Here is a 19,582-nt window from a genome sequence, read left to right as displayed (position 1 = left end):
GTGTGTGTGTGTGTGTGTGTGTGTGTGTGTGTGTGTGTGTGTGTGTGTGTGTGTGTGTGTGTGTGTGTGTGTTTTTTGTCCTCATATTAGGTTTGAAGTGTCTGTGTGGTGCAGCTGGTCTGGTCTGTCTCTGTACAGTCGAGGCTGCACCCACCTATAAAAGGTGGAGGCTCGCCAGGACATGCACACCTCACAAGTTCCCGGCTCTCTCGACTCTGTTGAAGACGGGTTTCTTGGAGAAGGGGAGGGCAGTGAGGCACAGTCCCCCGTCCCCCGACGCCCCTCGCGATGCCCCTCCGTCTTCGACTAACCCTCTGCATAGGAGCCGTGAGAGCCAGGAACTTGTGAGTTTTGTATGTCCACTCAGGCATCCTTCATACCTGGTCTGTAGGAAGTTCCTGTCAGAAGGAGGGGGCACCGCGAGGGCGTCGAGGGGCGGAAGGCGGTGCCTTAGTGCCTTCCTCCTTCTGACATTGTAAAGGAACCCTATTTTTTTAATGGTAAGATGTTTGTGTGTGTGTGTGTGTGTGTGTGTGTGTGTCTGTGTCTGTGTGTGTATGTATGTATGTATGTATGTATGTATGTGTTTTTTGTCCTCAGATTAGGTTTGAAGTGTCTGTGTGGTGCAGCTGGTCTGGTCTGTCTCTGTACAGTCGAGGCTGCACCCACCTATAAAAGGTGGAGGCTCACCAGGACATGCACACCTCACAAGTTCCCGGCTCTCTCGACTCTGTTGAAGACGGGTTTCTTGGAGAAGGGGAGGGCAGTGAGGCACAATCCCCCGTCCCCCGACGCCCCTCGCGATGCCCCTCCGTCTTCGACTAACCCTCTGCATAGGAGCCGTGAGAGCCAGGAACTTGTGAGTTTTGTATGTCCACTCAGGCATCCTTCATACCTGGTCTGTAGGAAGTTCCTGTCAGAAGGAGGGGGCACCGCGAGGGCGTCGAGGGGCGGAAGGCGGTGCCTTAGTGCCTTCCTCCTTCTGACATTGTAAAGGAACCCTATTTTTTTTAATGGTGAGATGTATGTGTGTGTGTGTGTGTGTCTGTGTCTGTGTGTATGTATGTATGTATGTGTTTTTTGTCCTCAGATTAGGTTTGAAGTGTCTGTGTGGTGCAGCTGGTCTGGTCTGTCTCTGTACAGTCGAGGCTGCACCCACCTATAAAAGGTGGAGGCTCACCAGGACATGCACACCTCACAAGTTCCCGGCTCTCTCGACTCTGTTGAAGACGGGTTTCTTGGAGAAGGGGAGGGCAGTGAGGCACAGTCCCCCGTCCCCCGACGCCCCTCGCGATGCCCCTCCGTCTTCGACTAACCCTCTGCATAGGAGCCGTGAGAGCCAGGAACTTGTGAGTTTTGTATGTCCACTCAGGCATCCTTCATACCTGGTCTGTAGGAAGTTCCTGTCAGAAGGAGGGGGCACCGCGAGGGCGTCGAGGGGCGGAAGGCGGTGCCTTAGTGCCTTCCTCCTTCTGACATTGTAAAGGAACCCTATTTTTTTAATGGTAAGGTAGGTGTGTGTGTGTGTGTGTGTGTGTGTGTGTGTGTGTGTGTGTGTGTGTGTGTGTGTGTGTGTGTGTGTGTGTGTGTGTGTGTGTGTGTGTGTGTATGTATGTATGTGTTTTTTGTCCTCAGATTAGGTTTGAAGTGTCTGTGTGGTGCAGCTGGTCTGGTCTGTCTCTGTACAGTCGAGGCTGCACCCACCTATAAAAGGTGGAGGCTCGCCAGGACATGCACACCTCACAAGTTCCCGGCTCTCTCGACTCTGTTGAAGACGGGTTTCTTGGAGAAGGGGAGGGCAGTGAGGCACAGTCCCCCGTCCCCCGACGCCCCTCGCGATGCCCCTCCGTCTTCGACTAACCCTCTGCATAGGAGCCGTGAGAGCCAGGAACTTGTGAGTTTTGTATGTCCACTCAGGCATCCTTCATACCTGGTCTGTAGGAAGTTCCTGTCAGAAGGAGGGGGCACCGCGAGGGCGTCGAGGGGCGGAAGGCGGTGCCTTAGTGCCTTCCTCCTTCTGACATTGTAAAGGAACCCTATTTTTTTAATGGTAAGGTGTGTGTGTGTGTGTGTGTGTGTGTGTGTGTGTGTTTTGTACTCAGATTAGGTTTGAAGTGTCTGTGTGGTGCAGCTGGTCTGGTCTGTCTCTGTACAGTCGAGGCTGCACCCACCTATAAAAGGTGGAGGCTCACCAGGACATGCACACCTCACAAGTTCCCGGCTCTCTCGACTCTGTTGAAGACGGGTTTCTTGGAGAAGGGGAGGGCAGTGAGGCACAGTCCCCCGTCCCCCGACGCCCCTCGCGATGCCCCTCCGTCTTCGACTAACCCTCTGCATAGGAGCCGTGAGAGCCAGGAACTTGTGAGTTTTGTATGTCCACTCAGGCATCCTTCATACCTGGTCTGTAGGAAGTTCCTGTCAGAAGGAGGGGGCACCGCGAGGGCGTCGAGGGGCGGAAGGCGGTGCCTTAGTGCCTTCCTCCTTCTGACATTGTAAAGGAACCCTATTTTTTTAATGGTAAGGTGTGTGTGTGTGTGTGTGTGTGTGTGTGTGTGTTTTGTACTCAGATTAGGTTTGAAGTGTCTGTGTGGTGCAGCTGGTCTGGTCTGTCTCTGTACAGTCGAGGCTGCACCCACCTATAAAAGGTGGAGGCTCACCAGGACATGCACACCTCACAAGTTCCCGGCTCTCTCGACTCTGTTGAAGACGGGTTTCTTGGAGAAGGGGAGGGCAGTGAGGCACAGTCCCCCGTCCCCCGACGCCCCTCGCGATGCCCCTCCGTCTTCGACTAACCCTCTGCATAGGAGCCGTGAGAGCCAGGAACTTGTGAGTTTTGTATGTCCACTCAGGCATCCTTCATACCTGGTCTGTAGGAAGTTCCTGTCAGAAGGAGGGGGCACCGCGAGGGCGTCGAGGGGCGGAAGGCGGTGCCTTAGTGCCTTCCTCCTTCTGACATTGTAAAGGAACCCTATTCTTTTTTTAATGGTGAGATGTATGTTTGTGTCTGTGTGTGTGTGTGTGTCTGTGTCTGTATGTATGTATGTATGTATGTATGTATGTATGTATGTATGTATGTATGTGTTTTTTGTACTCAGATTAGGTTTGAAGTGTCTGTGTGGTGCAGCTGGTCTGGTCTGTCTCTGTACAGTCGAGGCTGCACCCACCTATAAAAGGTGGAGGCTCACCAGGACATGCACACCTCACAAGTTCCCGGCTCTCTCGACTCTGTTGAAGACGGGTTTCTTGGAGAAGGGGAGGGCAGTGAGGCACAGTCCCCCGTCCCCCGACGCCCCTCGCGATGCCCCTCCGTCTTCGACTAACCCTCTGCATAGGAGCCGTGAGAGCCAGGAACTTGTGAGTTTTGTATGTCCACTCAGGCATCCTTCATACCTGGTCTGTAGGAAGTTCCTGTCAGAAGGAGGGGGCACCGCGAGGGCGTCGAGGGGCGGAAGGCGGTGCCTTAGTGCCTTCCTCCTTCTGACATTGTAAAGGAACCCTATTTTTTTAATGGTAAGATGTTTGTGTCTGTGTGTGTGTGTGTGTCTGTGTCTGTGTGTATGTATGTATGTATGTATGTATGTGTTTTTTGTCCTCAGATTAGGTTTGAAGTGTCTGTGTGGTGCAGCTGGTCTGGTCTGTCTCTGTACAGTCGAGGCTGCACCCACCTATAAAAGGTGGAGGCTCACCAGGACATGCACACCTCACAAGTTCCCGGCTCTCTCGACTCTGTTGAAGACGGGTTTCTTGGAGAAGGGGAGGGCAGTGAGGCACAGTCCCCCGTCCCCCGACGCCCCTCGCGATGCCCCTCCGTCTTCGACTAACCCTCTGCATAGGAGCCGTGAGAGCCAGGAACTTGTGAGTTTTGTATGTCCACTCAGGCATCCTTCATACCTGGTCTGTAGGAAGTTCCTGTCAGAAGGAGGGGGCACCGCGAGGGCGTCGAGGGGCGGAAGGCGGTGCCTTAGTGCCTTCCTCCTTCTGACATTGTAAAGGAACCCTATTTTTTTAATGGTAAGATGTTTGTGTCTGTGTCTGTGTGTGTGTCTGTGTGTGTGTCTGTGTGTGTGTCTGTGTGTGTGTATGTATGTATGTATGTATGTATGTGTTTTTTGTCCTCAGATTAGGTTTGAAGTGTCTGTGTGGTGCAGCTGGTCTGGTCTGTCTCTGTACAGTCGAGGCTGCACCCACCTATAAAAGGTGGAGGCTCACCAGGACATGCACACCTCACAAGTTCCCGGCTCTCTCGACTCTGTTGAAGACGGATTTCTTGGAGAAGGGGAGGGCAGTGAGGCACAGTCCCCCGTCCCCCGACGCCCCTCGCGATGCCCCTCCGTCTTCGACTAACCCTCTGCATAGGAGCCGTGAGAGCCAGGAACTTGTGAGTTTTGTATGTCCACTCAGGCATCCTTCATACCTGGTCTGTAGGAAGTTCCTGTCAGAAGGAGGGGGCACCGCGAGGGCGTCGAGGGGCGGAAGGCGGTGCCTTAGTGCCTTCCTCCTTCTGACATTGTAAAGGAACCCTATTTTTTTAATGGTAAGGTGTGTGTGTGTGTGTGTGTGTGTGTGTGTGTGTGTGTGTGTGTGTGTGTGTGTGTGTGTGTGTGTGTGTTTTGTACTCAGATTAGGTTTGAAGTGTCTGTGTGGTGCAGCTGGTCTGGTCTGTCTCTGTACAGTCGAGGCTGCACCCACCTATAAAAGGTGGAGGCTCACCAGGACATGCACACCTCACAAGTTCCCGGCTCTCTCGACTCTGTTGAAGACGGGTTTCTTGGAGAAGGGGAGGGCAGTGAGGCACAGTCCCCCGTCCCCCGACGCCCCTCGCGATGCCCCTCCGTCTTCGACTAACCCTCTGCATAGGAGCCGTGAGAGCCAGGAACTTGTGAGTTTTGTATGTCCACTCAGGCATCCTTCATACCTGGTCTGTAGGAAGTTCCTGTCAGAAGGAGGGGGCACCGCGAGGGCGTCGAGGGGCGGAAGGCGGTGCCTTAGTGCCTTCCTCCTTCTGACATTGTAAAGGAACCCTATTTTTTTAATGGTAAGGTGTGTGTGTGTGTTTTGTACTCAGATTAGGTTTGAAGTGTCTGTGTGGTGCAGCTGGTCTGGTCTGTCTCTGTACAGTCGAGGCTGCACCCACCTATAAAAGGTGGAGGCTCACCAGGACATGCACACCTCACAAGTTCCCGGCTCTCTCGACTCTGTTGAAGACGGGTTTCTTGGAGAAGGGGAGGGCAGTGAGGCACAGTCCCCCGTCCCCCGACGCCCCTCGCGATGCCCCTCCGTCTTCGACTAACCCTCTGCATAGGAGCCGTGAGAGCCAGGAACTTGTGAGTTTTGTATGTCCACTCAGGCATCCTTCATACCTGGTCTGTAGGAAGTTCCTGTCAGAAGGAGGGGGCACCGCGAGGGCGTCGAGGGGCGGAAGGCGGTGCCTTAGTGCCTTCCTCCTTCTGACATTGTAAAGGAACCCTATTTTTTTAATGGTAAGGTGTGTGTGTGTGTGTGTGTGTGTGTGTGTGTGTGTGTGTGTGTGTGTGTGTGTGTGTGTGTGTGTGTGTTTTGTACTCAGATTAGGTTTGAAGTGTCTGTGTGGTGCAGCTGGTCTGGTCTGTCTCTGTACAGTCGAGGCTGCACCCACCTATAAAAGGTGGAGGCTCACCAGGACATGCACACCTCACAAGTTCCCGGCTCTCTCGACTCTGTTGAAGACGGGTTTCTTGGAGAAGGGGAGGGCAGTGAGGCACAGTCCCCCGTCCCCCGACGCCCCTCGCGATGCCCCTCCGTCTTCGACTAACCCTCTGCATAGGAGCCGTGAGAGCCAGGAACTTGTGAGTTTTGTATGTCCACTCAGGCATCCTTCATACCTGGTCTGTAGGAAGTTCCTGTCAGAAGGAGGGGGCACCGCGAGGGCGTCGAGGGGCGGAAGGCGGTGCCTTAGTGCCTTCCTCCTTCTGACATTGTAAAGGAACCCTATTTTTTTAATGGTAAGGTGTGTGTGTGTGTTTTGTACTCAGATTAGGTTTGAAGTGTCTGTGTGGTGCAGCTGGTCTGGTCTGTCTCTGTACAGTCGAGGCTGCACCCACCTATAAAAGGTGGAGGCTCACCAGGACATGCACACCTCACAAGTTCCCGGCTCTCTCGACTCTGTTGAAGACGGGTTTCTTGGAGAAGGGGAGGGCAGTGAGGCACAGTCCCCCGTCCCCCGACGCCCCTCGCGATGCCCCTCCGTCTTCGACTAACCCTCTGCATAGGAGCCGTGAGAGCCAGGAACTTGTGAGTTTTGTATGTCCACTCAGGCATCCTTCATACCTGGTCTGTAGGAAGTTCCTGTCAGAAGGAGGGGGCACCGCGAGGGCGTCGAGGGGCGGAAGGCGGTGCCTTAGTGCCTTCCTCCTTCTGACATTGTAAAGGAACCCTATTTTTTTAATGGTAAGGTGTGTGTGTGTGTGTGTGTGTGTGTGTGTGTGTGTGTGTGTGTGTGTTTTGTACTCAGATTAGGTTTGAAGTGTCTGTGTGGTGCAGCTGGTCTGGTCTGTCTCTGTACAGTCGAGGCTGCACCCACCTATAAAAGGTGGAGGCTCACCAGGACATGCACACCTCACAAGTTCCCGGCTCTCTCGACTCTGTTGAAGACGGGTTTCTTGGAGAAGGGGAGGGCAGTGAGGCACAGTCCCCCGTCCCCCGACGCCCCTCGCGATGCCCCTCCGTCTTCGACTAACCCTCTGCATAGGAGCCGTGAGAGCCAGGAACTTGTGAGTTTTGTATGTCCACTCAGGCATCCTTCATACCTGGTCTGTAGGAAGTTCCTGTCAGAAGGAGGGGGCACCGCGAGGGCGTCGAGGGGCGGAAGGCGGTGCCTTAGTGCCTTCCTCCTTCTGACATTGTAAAGGAACCCTATTTTTTTAATGGTAAGATGTTTGTGTCTGTGTGTGTGTGTGTGTGTCTGTGTCTGTGTGTATGTATGTATGTATGTGTTTTTTGTCCTCATATTAGGTTTGAAGTGTCTGTGTGGTGCAGCTGGTCTGGTCTGTCTCTGTACAGTCGAGGCTGCACCCACCTATAAAAGGTGGAGGCTCGCCAGGACATGCACACCTCACAAGTTCCCGGCTCTCTCGACTCTGTTGAAGACGGGTTTCTTGGAGAAGGGGAGGGCAGTGAGGCACAGTCCCCCGTCCCCCGACGCCCCTCGCGATGCCCCTCCGTCTTCGACTAACCCTCTGCATAGGAGCCGTGAGAGCCAGGAACTTGTGAGTTTTGTATGTCCACTCAGGCATCCTTCATACCTGGTCTGTAGGAAGTTCCTGTCAGAAGGAGGGGGCACCGCGAGGGCGTCGAGGGGCGGAAGGCGGTGCCTTAGTGCCTTCCTCCTTCTGACATTGTAAAGGAACCCTATTTTTTTAATGGTAAGATGTTTGTGTCTGTGTGTGTGTGTGTGTGTCTGTGTCTGTGTGTATGTATGTATGTATGTATGTGTTTTTTGTCCTCATATTAGGTTTGAAGTGTCTGTGTGGTGCAGCTGGTCTGGTCTGTCTCTGTACAGTCGAGGCTGCACCCACCTATAAAAGGTGGAGGCTCGCCAGGACATGCACACCTCACAAGTTCCCGGCTCTCTCGACTCTGTTGAAGACGGGTTTCTTGGAGAAGGGGAGGGCAGTGAGGCACAGTCCCCCGTCCCCCGACGCCCCTCGCGATGCCCCTCCGTCTTCGACTAACCCTCTGCATAGGAGCCGTGAGAGCCAGGAACTTGTGAGTTTTGTATGTCCACTCAGGCATCCTTCATACCTGGTCTGTAGGAAGTTCCTGTCAGAAGGAGGGGGCACCGCGAGGGCGTCGAGGGGCGGAAGGCGGTGCCTTAGTGCCTTCCTCCTTCTGACATTGTAAAGGAACCCTATTTTTTTTAATGGTAAGATGTGTGTGTGTGTGTGTGTGTGTCTGTGTCTGTGTGTATGTATGTATGTATGTATGTATGTGTTTTTTGTCCTCAGATTAGGTTTGAAGTGTCTGTGTGGTGCAGCTGGTCTGGTCTGTCTCTGTACAGTCGAGGCTGCACCCACCTATAAAAGGTGGAGGCTCACCAGGACATGCACACCTCACAAGTTCCCGGCTCTCTCGACTCTGTTGAAGACGGGTTTCTTGGAGAAGGGGAGGGCAGTGAGGCACAGTCCCCCGTCCCCCGACGCCCCTCGCGATGCCCCTCCGTCTTCGACTAACCCTCTGCATAGGAGCCGTGAGAGCCAGGAACTTGTGAGTTTTGTATGTCCACTCAGGCATCCTTCATACCTGGTCTGTAGGAAGTTCCTGTCAGAAGGAGGGGGCACCGCGAGGGCGTCGAGGGGCGGAAGGCGGTGCCTTAGTGCCTTCCTCCTTCTGACATTGTAAAGGAACCCTATTTTTTTAATGGTAAGATGTGTGTGTCTGTGTGTGTGTGTGTGTGTGTGTGTGTGTGTCTGTGTGTATGTATGTATGTATGTATGTATGTGTTTTTTGTCCTCAGATTAGGTTTGAAGTGTCTGTGTGGTGCAGCTGGTCTGGTCTGTCTCTGTACAGTCGAGGCTGCACCCACCTATAAAAGGTGGAGGCTCACCAGGACATGCACACCTCACAAGTTCCCGGCTCTCTCGACTCTGTTGAAGACGGGTTTCTTGGAGAAGGGGAGGGCAGTGAGGCACAGTCCCCCGTCCCCCGACGCCCCTCGCGATGCCCCTCCGTCTTCGACTAACCCTCTGCATTGGAGCCGTGAGAGCCAGGAACTTGTGAGTTTTGTATGTCCACTCAGGCATCCTTCATACCTGGTCTGTAGGAAGCTCCTGTCAGAAGGAGGATGGACAGTGAACATTTTAAGCCCACTCGGCAGCGACAGATGGCCACCCCTTCCTGAGCCTGGTTCTGTCGGAGGTTTCTCCCCTTTAAAAGGGAGTTTTTCCTCCCCACCGTCGCCAAGTGCTTGCTCATAGGGGATTTTTTGGGCTTTTTTTTTTTAAAAACCAACCGCTGATAAGTTCACTGGCATCAAGTTTAGGACTCTGCAAATATTTAAATGGATAATTCGTCATCAAGTGAGGAATGATCCATTTAAAGAGTCACATATATTTGTATATAAATATGATTTGTTGGACAATAAGACAAATCACAGACTAATTTGGACAATTGGGAAAAATTAAATAAATAAAAAAATTGGATAAAATGCATGTGTCATTGTTTCATATTGATTTCAAATAACATACCATTTGATTTCAACATATTTTTGTTACACTTGCAGTGGTGTTATTTTGTTATGATCCTGTTCATTTTAAATATAAATATAAATCATCTAAATAGAAATGGAAAACTAGAAAAATTAAAAATATAGCTTTACTAATCTGAAAGTTATTTGTCATTGGATCCATCATTCCCACAGTGGAAACACATTATTTCATATTATGTTCAATTCAGTAGTTAAAAGTATAAAATTTAATAATGTCTATTTTTAGTTTACTTTGTTAATAAGCACATTTTTTAGTATTTTAGAAACTAACATCATACATATCCAAATATGAAGCAATGTTTTAACTGCCATTTACATACAGACCTGTGGCCAACTTTATAAACCATTTTGAATTTTTTCCAGCTGAGGCGTTCAAAATAGATATACAGGGAGTGCAGAATTATTAGGCAAGTTGTATTTTTGAGGAATAATGTTATTATTGAACAACAACCATGTTCTCAATGAACCCAAAAAACTCATTAATATCAAAGCTGAATGTTTTTGGAAGTAGTTTTTAGTTTGTTTTTACTTTTAGCTATTTTAGGGGGATATCTGTGTGTGCAGGTGACTATTACTGTGCATAATTATTAGGCAACTTAACAAAAAACAAATATATACCCATTTCAATTATTTATTTTTACCAGTGAAACCAATATAACATCTCCACATTCACAAATATACATTTCTGACATTCAAAAACAAAACAAAAACAAATCAGCGACCAATATAGCCACCTTTCTTTGCAAGGACACTCAAAAGCCTGCCATCCATGGATTCTGTCAGTGTTTGGATCTGTTCACCATCAACATTGCGTGCAGCAGCAACCACAGCCTCCCAGACACTGTTCAGAGAGGTGTACTGTTTTCCCTCCTTGTAAATCTCACATTTGATGATGGACCACAGGTTCTCAATGGGGTCCAGATCAGGTGAACAAGGTGGCCATGTCATTAGTTTTTCTTCTTTTATACCCTTTCTTGCCAGCCACGCTGTGGAGTACTTGGACGCGTGTGATGGAGCATTGTCCTGCATGAAAATCATGTTTTTCTTGAAGGATGCAGACTTCTTCCTGTACCACTGCTTGAAGAAGGTGTCTTCCAGGAACTGGCAGTAGGACTGGGAGTTGAGCTTGACTCCATCCTCAACCCGAAAAGGCCCCACAAGCTCATCTTTGATGATACCAGCCCAAACCAGTACTCCACCTCCACCTTGCTGGTGTCTGAGTCAGACTGGAGCTCTCTGCCCTTTACCAATCCAGCCACGGGCCCATCCATCTGGCCCATCAAGACTCACTCTCATTTCATCAGTCCATAAAACCTTAGAAAAACCAGTCTTGAGATATTTCTTGGCCCAGTCTTGACGTTTCAGCTTGTGTGTCTTGTTCAGTGGTGGTCGTCTTTCAGCCTTTCTTACCTTGGCCATGTCTCTGAGTATTGCACACCTTGTGCTTTTGGGCACTCCAGTGATGTTGCAGCTCTGAAATATGGCCAAACTGGTGGCAAGTGGCATCTTGGCAGCTGCACGCTTGACTTTTCTCAGTTCATGGGCAGTTATTTTGTGCCTTGGTTTTTCCACGCGCTTCTTGCGACCCTGTTGACTATTTTGAATGAAACGCTTGATTGTTCGATGATCACGCTTCAGAAGCTTTGCAATTTTGAGACTGCTGCATCCCTCTGCAAGATATCTCACTATTTTTGACTATTTATGGCACCAAAACCAATGCCACTTTCAGCCTGTCAAGTCCTTCTTTTGACCCATTTTGCCAAAGGAAAGGACGTTGCCTAATAATTATGCACACCTGATATAGGGTGTTGATGTCATTAGACCACACCCCTTCTCATTACAGAGATGCACATCACCTAATATGCTTAATTGGTAGTAGGCTTTCGAGCCTATACAGCTTGGAGTAAGACAACATGCATGAAGAGGATGATGTGGACAAAATACTCATTTGCCTAATAATTCTGCACTCCCTGTACTTTTGATTGTCACAGTGTTATTTGGGCAGCTGCCTGCCTAATATAACATAACATCACCACAATATTTTACATTAAATGAGGAAATGTATCTTTGTTTCCTCAGCTAAGACTGCTTGGCTGCTGTAGCTTGTGTTTATGTTGAGAGTGACATCTGATTTAAAAGCAAGAAGCAAAAGCCACTGAGCACCATCAGGCAGCACAGAGGCAATGCTACAAATTTAAGGAACGAAGGTCAATTCTTTGTGTGTGTACATGCACAGAGCACATGTGCACACGGTTGTGCAGATTAACTCACAGATGTATATGACAACTCACGTTTGTGGCATTGACATTGTTTTCCAATCTTAAATGTAATACATACATTTCCGTCATTGGCCATAATTCTTGCAAGGAAGGGACTCAAAGGTCACAAGTTATTAAATCAAATTAATTAAACACACCATTAAAAGAAGTTCACTATTCACTCCTTAACACATTGAAAATAGTGACATCAAGGGAAAAACATGCAGTGCAGCACTATCAGATGCCAGTGACGGTTGGGCTCAGTGATGAATCAGGTGAGCTGGATTCATGGCTGAATCAAGACATAGGTTCCCCTGCTGTGGTCAGTGAGGGAAAAACAGTGGCGAAAAAAAACACGACGTTTCAAATGTGAAGTTCATATTAATACAGGTTTTGTTTCTAGGCAATTGTGCAGATGCAGGCTCTGGGCGGAGCCAGGAGTTTAACAGATTTAACATAATAACTACACTGATTTCATTTCCTAACACAGGATGACAAGACTGGGGCAACGATACTCGAGAGGAGAATTTCTGATACTTTCTGAGATATGTCACTAACCTTTTCTTTTAATTTCTAGCTCCAGGTGAATTGACACATGGGAGTGTGTCAAAAAGGGGGAAGATGAGTTTTAACATCAAACAATGGTTTTATGAATATTCTATGACTTTATTTGTGTGTTTAATAATTTAGGTATGGTAAAACTTAAGCTTGTAATGACCCAAAAGTTCCCAGACTTTTTTAGAGAACCAGTGAGAAGTTTAAAGCATGATTTGCATGTTTAAGCATTAATGATTGAAATAAACGGAATAGCGTTTAGAGCAGGGGTATTAAACTAAAATTTGAGGAGGTCCAGTTGGAGAAAATCTTCTCAAGCAGAGGTCCGGGACATCATAATGTCTAACTTATGTTATGATTGTGATAGAGAAGCAACCTTTTTTTTTTTTTTTTTTTTTAATTTATATCTGAACGTATGAACAATAGATTGTCAAATCAATGAAAATACAAGTTAAAACATTTCAACAAAATTTATTGTTAACACTGAAACACACAGTAGGCCTACATTAGAAATAGGGCTGCTGTTTAAAATGAATTAGAGAAAATAAATAAAATGGCTAAATTGTGCATCTTAAAACAAAGTGATTAATTTCAGAAAAAAAAAGTTTCCCTTTTTCTTTACATTTTACATCTCGACTAAACAGTCTCAATACATTTTCAACAGATAACATCAAAACATTTTAACAATTTTACAGTTTCTCTTTCTTTCCCCCTTATATTCCACGTCCCAACTTTCTGTTGTTCAGTGAGAGAACTGAGCTTTAGTTCGCTCTACTAGGATTTTAAATCTGGGCTGGAATGGTGTCAGGGCCATTCTCATACACATGTGTAGGTGCTCATTGGTGATCCTGGAACGATATTTAGTTTTTATTATGTTCATTGTGGAGAAAGCTGCCTCACAGCTGTATGTGGAGCCAAACATGGCAGGTTCAGTTCTTCCAAACTGCTCTTTCAGGGCCACATCTGCTTGGAGATCAATTAGTTGCATTTGAAGAGGCCCAGCATTTGCCCACTTGAAGTGCTGTGTGACTTCCTTTGAGAACCCTCTGACATCAGTGATGGCAAATGGGTTCTTTATGAACATGGTGAGCTGCTGTCCAAAGCTGAAGCTATCAAAACGTTTGCTGAAGTTTTCAATCAGCTTATCAACAAAGTCAACAAAAGAGGACACATCTCTCTGTCCCTGAGCCTGTTCCTTCACTGTTGGGAAGTGTGCATAGTCTCCTTGCAGGTCTTCTTTGAACACTTCAAGTTTCCTCTGAAAGCAGTGGACAGCTGTCATCAGTTCACAAATTGAATTGTCCTTGCCCTGCAGCTTCAAATTCAGTTCATTCAGGTGTGAAGTGATATCAACCAAAAAGGCCACAATATCCATGTTTTTCCCATCATTTAAAAAGAGAGAAAAGTTTGTTGCTTTTTGACTTTCCAGCTCTTCCAAGAAAGCTGCTACTTCACTTCTGATGGACCAAAATCGCTCCAATGCCCTGCCTTTGCTAAGCCATCTCACATTGTTGTGAAGCAGAAGATCATCAGCGTGTGCATCAACTTCTCTGAGAAATTCCCTGAGCATGCGATGCTGACAAGAAGAAGATGCCCTGAGAAAATTAATCATTTTCATCATTGTTTTCATCACCTCAGCATACTCGTCTGACAGGGTGGAGCATAACACTGACTGATGAATAATGCAATGATAAGAGATTAGCTCGGGATTGTCCTCTTTCATTCTTGCTACAGCTCCTTTCTCTCTCCCCATCATAGCAGGGGCTCCATCTGTGGTTATTGAAACCACTTGGTTTGGCTCTATTCCTCGCTTTGTTAACATTTCCTTAATGGCCAGGTAAATATCCTCTCCTCTTGTAGTGCTGTGAAGGGAAGTTACACCTAGCAGGTCTTCACAGAACTCTTTCTTATCATTGTTGAAGAACCTTACATAAACTAACAGCTGAGCATTGTCAGACACATCAGTGGACTCATCTACAGCCAAGCCTACACATGGTGTCTTATGAATAGCTTCTTCCAGCTGGGATAGCACATCCTGAGCTAATAATTCACTTCTCTTTGTGGCTGTTGATGCTGACATAGGTATTTGCTTTATTTTGTCATGAAGCTCTTCTTTTTGTTTACCCTCAAGTAATGTTTCTGCTACTGCACTCATGCACTCTTTGACAACACCTGCATCTGCAAAGGGCTTTTTGTGTTGACCTAAAATCCAAGCAACTCTGAGGGAACATTCATGAGCACGTTGTTGGGCGGTGAAAGAACTGGTTAAGATCCTTGTGGACTGATCATATTGGGCTCTGAGACTGCTAATTTTCTGGGACCTGAGTTCAGACTTGGGTGGGTATGATTGTTCAAAAGCTTTGTGCTTTGTCTCATAGTGGCGTTTGACATTGCCACTTTTAATCAGTGCCACGGTTTCTGAACATATGAGACACACTGGTTTGCTGCTTGCGGCCGGAAGAATGAACATATATGCGTCAGTCCATTCAGTCTTGAAAGTTCTATTTTCGGTGTCTACTTTTCTCTTTTTTGAAAGCGCCATAGTTGTTTTACCTCTTGTGACTCCCGCTCACGTCTTGTCTCACTGTATCGTTAATCGTCTCGCTTGTCATTCACCTCTCACCATGTCTTTCCTCTGTCTGTCTGTGTCTGCACTCAGCGTTGCGATCGCCTTGAATGCGCAGATGTGATTGGCTAAGTAGTGTCACGTGGGTGGCGTAACTCGCACACAATTGGTTAGTATGTTCCCTGGTCTAATACAATGTAAGGTTACCGCTTAAAATTGAATCGCCCCGTCAAAATTAAATATAATTTAATATTTTGTTAACTATAGGTCCGGGTCCATATAGGATGGCGACTGGGTCCGGATTCGGACCCCGGTCCGCCTGTTAGTGACCCCTGGTTTAGAGGATAAAATCCCTGTGTTCATGAGAAGCTGAGTATCGCACTGGAGAGGAAATCGTAGGACGGAAGGCTGAAAGAAACACATGATTTTTGTAAAAAGGTGGCAAAGATTAGAAGTAAAAATGGTTAATTTGTTTTTGATTTCTTTTACTAAAATAAGTGGTTATTTTTATTTTCATATACGCATTGCAAATGTGCTCATAATGAGTTGGCACTCAGTCTTTAGAAGGTCATAAGCTTCGTTCGGCGTGATGGACCGGACTGATATATTGCAGGTATTGACTTTGAGTGCAGAGGGCTAAATGCAAACACGCTTACACACACATAGATTATGATTAGAATAAGTCCCTGGGCCAGAGAGTCCTGAACATTCTGAATATTCTAAACCAATTTTGAATCACTCGAGGAACAATGAATAACAACATTAGATTATTAAGGCTAGGCAGAGAGGTGTTTTGGTTTTCTGTCTTACAGAGAAAGGAACAGACACCAGACGAGGTCACGGAGATATGAGGATCCTTCGCAGCAGAGATAGGCGTGGAGACTGCCGAGACGGCAACTGGGGCCAAGGGTCATGCAGTTTGGGCTCTAGCTAGTCACCTCAAAAGGATGGATCCCATAAACACAGCAATAACCATGAAGGGGTTGGCAAAAAACCAGGAACACCAGACCAACGAGGTTCGAGAGGCTCTTGGTAAAAAGGGGGACACGGCTGTGACCCCAGAATACACAGATCGTTGTTTGAAAATCGGGGCAGAATAATCCCCTGATCTGTGCAACGACTGAAGGGTGGTCTAACCCCTGAGGTCGAAGAAAGAAGAGCAGAGAATCACCCGACTGGAAGACACTGATAGCTGCAGCAATAAAGTAAAGGTTAAAAGCTCCTTGGACAGAGGTTCTAGTCTGAGTACGTTTGAAAGGTACAAGGTGGCACCAAAATGAGGTTGGGGAAACTGGAGCACCAAGATAAAGCTGTGGGAGAACTGGAGAGCGATGGGAGTGTCATCTGTAACTACTATTGTTGTTGTAATCATAGTTTTTCTTGCATCTGAACTGTGCAAACACAGAGGTCATCCAATATGGTCCACTCGTTAAACGGGGACACAGGGCCTCAGGACTAAGAAGAAGAAATGGACCTCGCAAACCTGGATTCTAGGGTGTAAGTGATCTCTTTTAAAAGAGATCAAAGGGGGACTGTGAGATTATTATATTATCTTATGCCACGTTATGCCCCTGATTAATGATTGTGAAATTATTATGTAGTTTTAGTTTGCATTATTCTCCTGAATTAGAAGAAGGTGATAACTATTACATTTGTTAAACTGATTTGTATTACATTAGGCTGCTGATTTATTGTGAATGAATGATATTGTTTTATGATGCATTATACTGCTGAGTTATAAGAAATACTGTTTTCAGAGAGTCAGGACCTTGCTTTTTCTGATAATAGAGGAGACAGAGAGCACATTCCACGGGAGCTTCACTCCCACCGTTGTTAAAGGTAGACGAAATAGGGACCCAAGGCCATAAGTCATAAGTCAGGCTCTCTTCTTTATAACCTCTTAGAGTTCACCTGTATGTTTATATACCTGTGTGTGCTCACCATCAGGTAATCAGTTTTAAAAAGCTATGAGTGCAGCCCTGAAAGCTTACATATTATTTCTAAATCACTTCATGTAATGATAACAAGCCATCCTTTCTCTAGTGGGGTCTCACAGCTTTTATCTTTATAATCTTTCTGGTTGATTTGTAATATTAGAAACATGACTGCTGTCTTTTATCTGTGTGACTATACGGCCTGTTTCAGACATGACAACCAGACAGTGTCTGAAGTTATCTTTAATACATGCAACACAGCTGGAGATAGTCCAGACACTTTCTCACTTCTGATGATAATATTTTTGGTTTAGGTATTGTTGCTTTCTGGCTTGAAGCTTATCTACCAAAGCAGTTCAATAAGGAGAGATCATGTGGAAAAACCGAACATGATTTATTGAGATACAGAAATAAATGTAACTGTTAGGCAGTTAGACTCCAATGACCCATCATAGCAGAAGAAATCTCAGCAGTGACAGGATTTTGCATAAGCCACACCCCAGAGTCAAAATGCTGGTAGTGATGAAGATGGAGGCTGGGACAGGGTTCTGAGTGACCACGGTGAGGAGGAGAAAGGAGAGGAGGCGGGCTGCATAGCTGAGGATCTGAAACACAGAATGGTAGAAGCAGAAGAGCAACAGATTTAAAGCATGCAGAGTGGAGGCTGGCAAGAGCATGACTGGAATAAAGTAATGATGTCAGTACTGAGTTTGTGCTGGAAAATGAATAGATATAAACTAACAGCCACCAGGAAGCAGACAGATGACTTATTACAGACATGCCTTGTTTAAATTATGTATAAGCATCATTTTCTATGTCATCAGAATGTATCTGTATTATAGTTTTAGCTTTAGTCTTTTTATTAAAAGTTGGATGTCTGCATAATTGTAGACTATATGTCTGGTATGTATCATCTCAAGACTGTCATGATACAGTCTGAGTTATGACAGTATAGGTACGTAATGCAGAAAAATTGCTCCACAGGCCATAACACTATATAATCTAAATAAAATGATAATGAAATAAAAATTAAAAGCAAAGTGAAAAATAAATGTTATCCACAATAAGTAAATTGAAAATGGTGTTTAACTTTTGATAATGTAACACAACCTTTGTCCCAACCAGGACTCGAACCCGCGCTCAGACAGTTCAGTGTAAAAAAAACCCCATTTTTTTCCAATGCCCGAAAAGCTGCGATTTGATTGGCTGTTTCTCCGTTACACCTATACGCGAGGAGAACAACTGAGATAATCCATCCAAAATACGAGGTTAGTCATTCATATACTGCTGCATGGGCTGGGCTGTAGTTACATCCTAAGGTTTTAAAAACTGAGCTTAAATAAATGATTAGCGGTAATAAAAGCCGAGGGAGGTCAACAGGGATCACTGACAGTCAGTGATCCCTGTTGACCTCCCTTTCTTTTGAGATCAAATAGAAGAAAATACATAACATTAAACATGTTAACAACACAAAAGCCATATTAAACGCAGACTACTTTAGACCCGGAAGTAGGATTCGTGGCGTCATCACTGAACAACCGGATATGAATGGAGCTCACCGCAGTGTAATTTACAGTTAATTTATGGTCATTTACTGTCAGGGGTGGAAGTAATGAATTACAAATACTCACGTTACTGTAATTAAGTAGATTTTTTGGGTACTTGTACTTTTATGAGTAATTTTTCAAGTGTGTAATTTTACTCATACTTGAGTACAACTTACACCATGTAATCTACTGAGTACGCCCACAATTTGAATTAATATTCAAACCTTTCGTCTGCATTTTTGCAGCCAATAAAGCCGTGCAATCCCGACCGGTGTTCCAGATCTACTGGCGTTTAGATCAACTGGCGTTGGTCGAACAGATGTGTGGCAGTCTTGCGTTTCAGTAGCTCCTACCGACAAACCAGCAAAAAAAAAAAACGCCAAATGTGTCATCTGTGACACTTGTGAGGTTATCTCAAACACACTCCGTCAGTCTTGATGCTGTTGAACAACAAAATGTTTAAAAATGTGGCGAGTTTACCTGGTGATATCCTCGTGCGCGACGCGATCGCGAAAACAGCAAACAAGTAACACCACGCCGTTGTTGTTCACGGGACAGCAAGAGTAAACGATCGGGAGACTCTTGTCGTCGTTATCGTTCCCCTCGCACGGTTTATTTCTCCGAATTCAGCGTTTTTGCTTCACAACTACAGCGTGCAGTTTACTTTGTGCACTAACATGGACTCGAGTCAACCAGCGCCACCTCTGGCCAAGTGCCACAGCCTACAGCCAGATCAACCTGTGACACACATCTGCACCACGTTTGAATTCGTGTCATGCACATTTGTACCTTTCAATTGTGTCTGTTTGTGCGTCATGCAAACAAACCTTTGGAAAGAATGAAATGATATCATATATTCCTTATTGGCCTACATTTGTACAAAATTCCAAATTATATACACAAAGTCATAGAAATCACCACTCCAATTGGTCATCATGATTTTAATATTCTCTTTTTCCATAACAATGAAATACGCCTTGGACAAATATGACACATCAATATTTCATTAGTGTTGTCACATCACATCCTGTAAGCATCGTCTGTCTGTGTCTTTTCCCTGAAAATGAATATTTCCAGCCAATATAGGCAATTCATCAACATGGCTGGAGTTATATACAGTCTGTATAAGTGTGGTTAATCTAATGAACATTTGTAAGGAGACGGCAGTTACTGTGAATTCACAGCAGTTACACAGTGATTAGTAATAAACAGCCAGTGAGAGTGAGTGGATATGACTGTTCCCACCACTAACACATGACCATAGGCCACTACTAGATTAACTTGTGACACATCTGCACCTGCTGCTATGATCACATTGAGTAGAGGCTGAGTGGCTGCACTTACCCCTGGTACATCCAAATCTGCCCACAAACATGTTGAAAGATGCAATGCCAGCAATGTGGATTGTCAACACTGAAAACAATCAGTAAGCAAAGACAACAGGGATCAATTTTTTCTGTTTATTTAGCACCCACAACATT

The 19,582-nt window shown here is 46.2% G+C and overlaps 1 protein-coding gene and 1 long non-coding RNA gene across 2 annotated transcripts; both read right to left on the bottom strand.

The window, feature by feature from the left end:
- Nucleotides 1-12,796: 12,796 nt before the first annotated feature.
- On the bottom strand, nucleotides 12,797-13,429 carry LOC146656800 (general transcription factor II-I repeat domain-containing protein 2A-like). The gene has a single exon (XM_085425856.1). It carries the CDS (start codon nucleotides 13,427-13,429, stop codon nucleotides 12,797-12,799), a length of 633 nt encoding a protein of 210 aa, XP_085281982.1.
- Nucleotides 13,430-16,929: 3,500 nt separating this feature from the next.
- On the bottom strand, nucleotides 16,930-19,184 carry LOC146656799 (uncharacterized). The gene is made up of 3 exons (XR_014913968.1): nucleotides 18,582-19,184; nucleotides 18,326-18,450; nucleotides 16,930-17,159 (listed from the first exon to the last, which is right to left on the bottom strand). It is a non-coding gene; the product is annotated as an uncharacterized LOC146656799 (long non-coding RNA).
- Between the last annotated feature and the right edge of the window lie 398 nt (nucleotides 19,185-19,582).

Source organism: Rhamphochromis longiceps, linkage group LG12, assembly GCF_057381845.1.
Source record: "Rhamphochromis longiceps isolate RC_006_pf linkage group LG12, R_longiceps_female_GT1.1, whole genome shotgun sequence".
NCBI classification, from domain to species: Eukaryota; Metazoa; Chordata; class Actinopteri; order Cichliformes; family Cichlidae; genus Rhamphochromis; species Rhamphochromis longiceps.
This window is presented reverse-complemented; position numbering and strand designations above follow the sequence as displayed.

Coding starts and splice junctions, on each gene's coding strand:
- LOC146656800 (XM_085425856.1), bottom strand. CDS start 13,429: ATGGATATTGTGGCCTTTTTGGTTGATATCACTTCACACCTGAATGAA.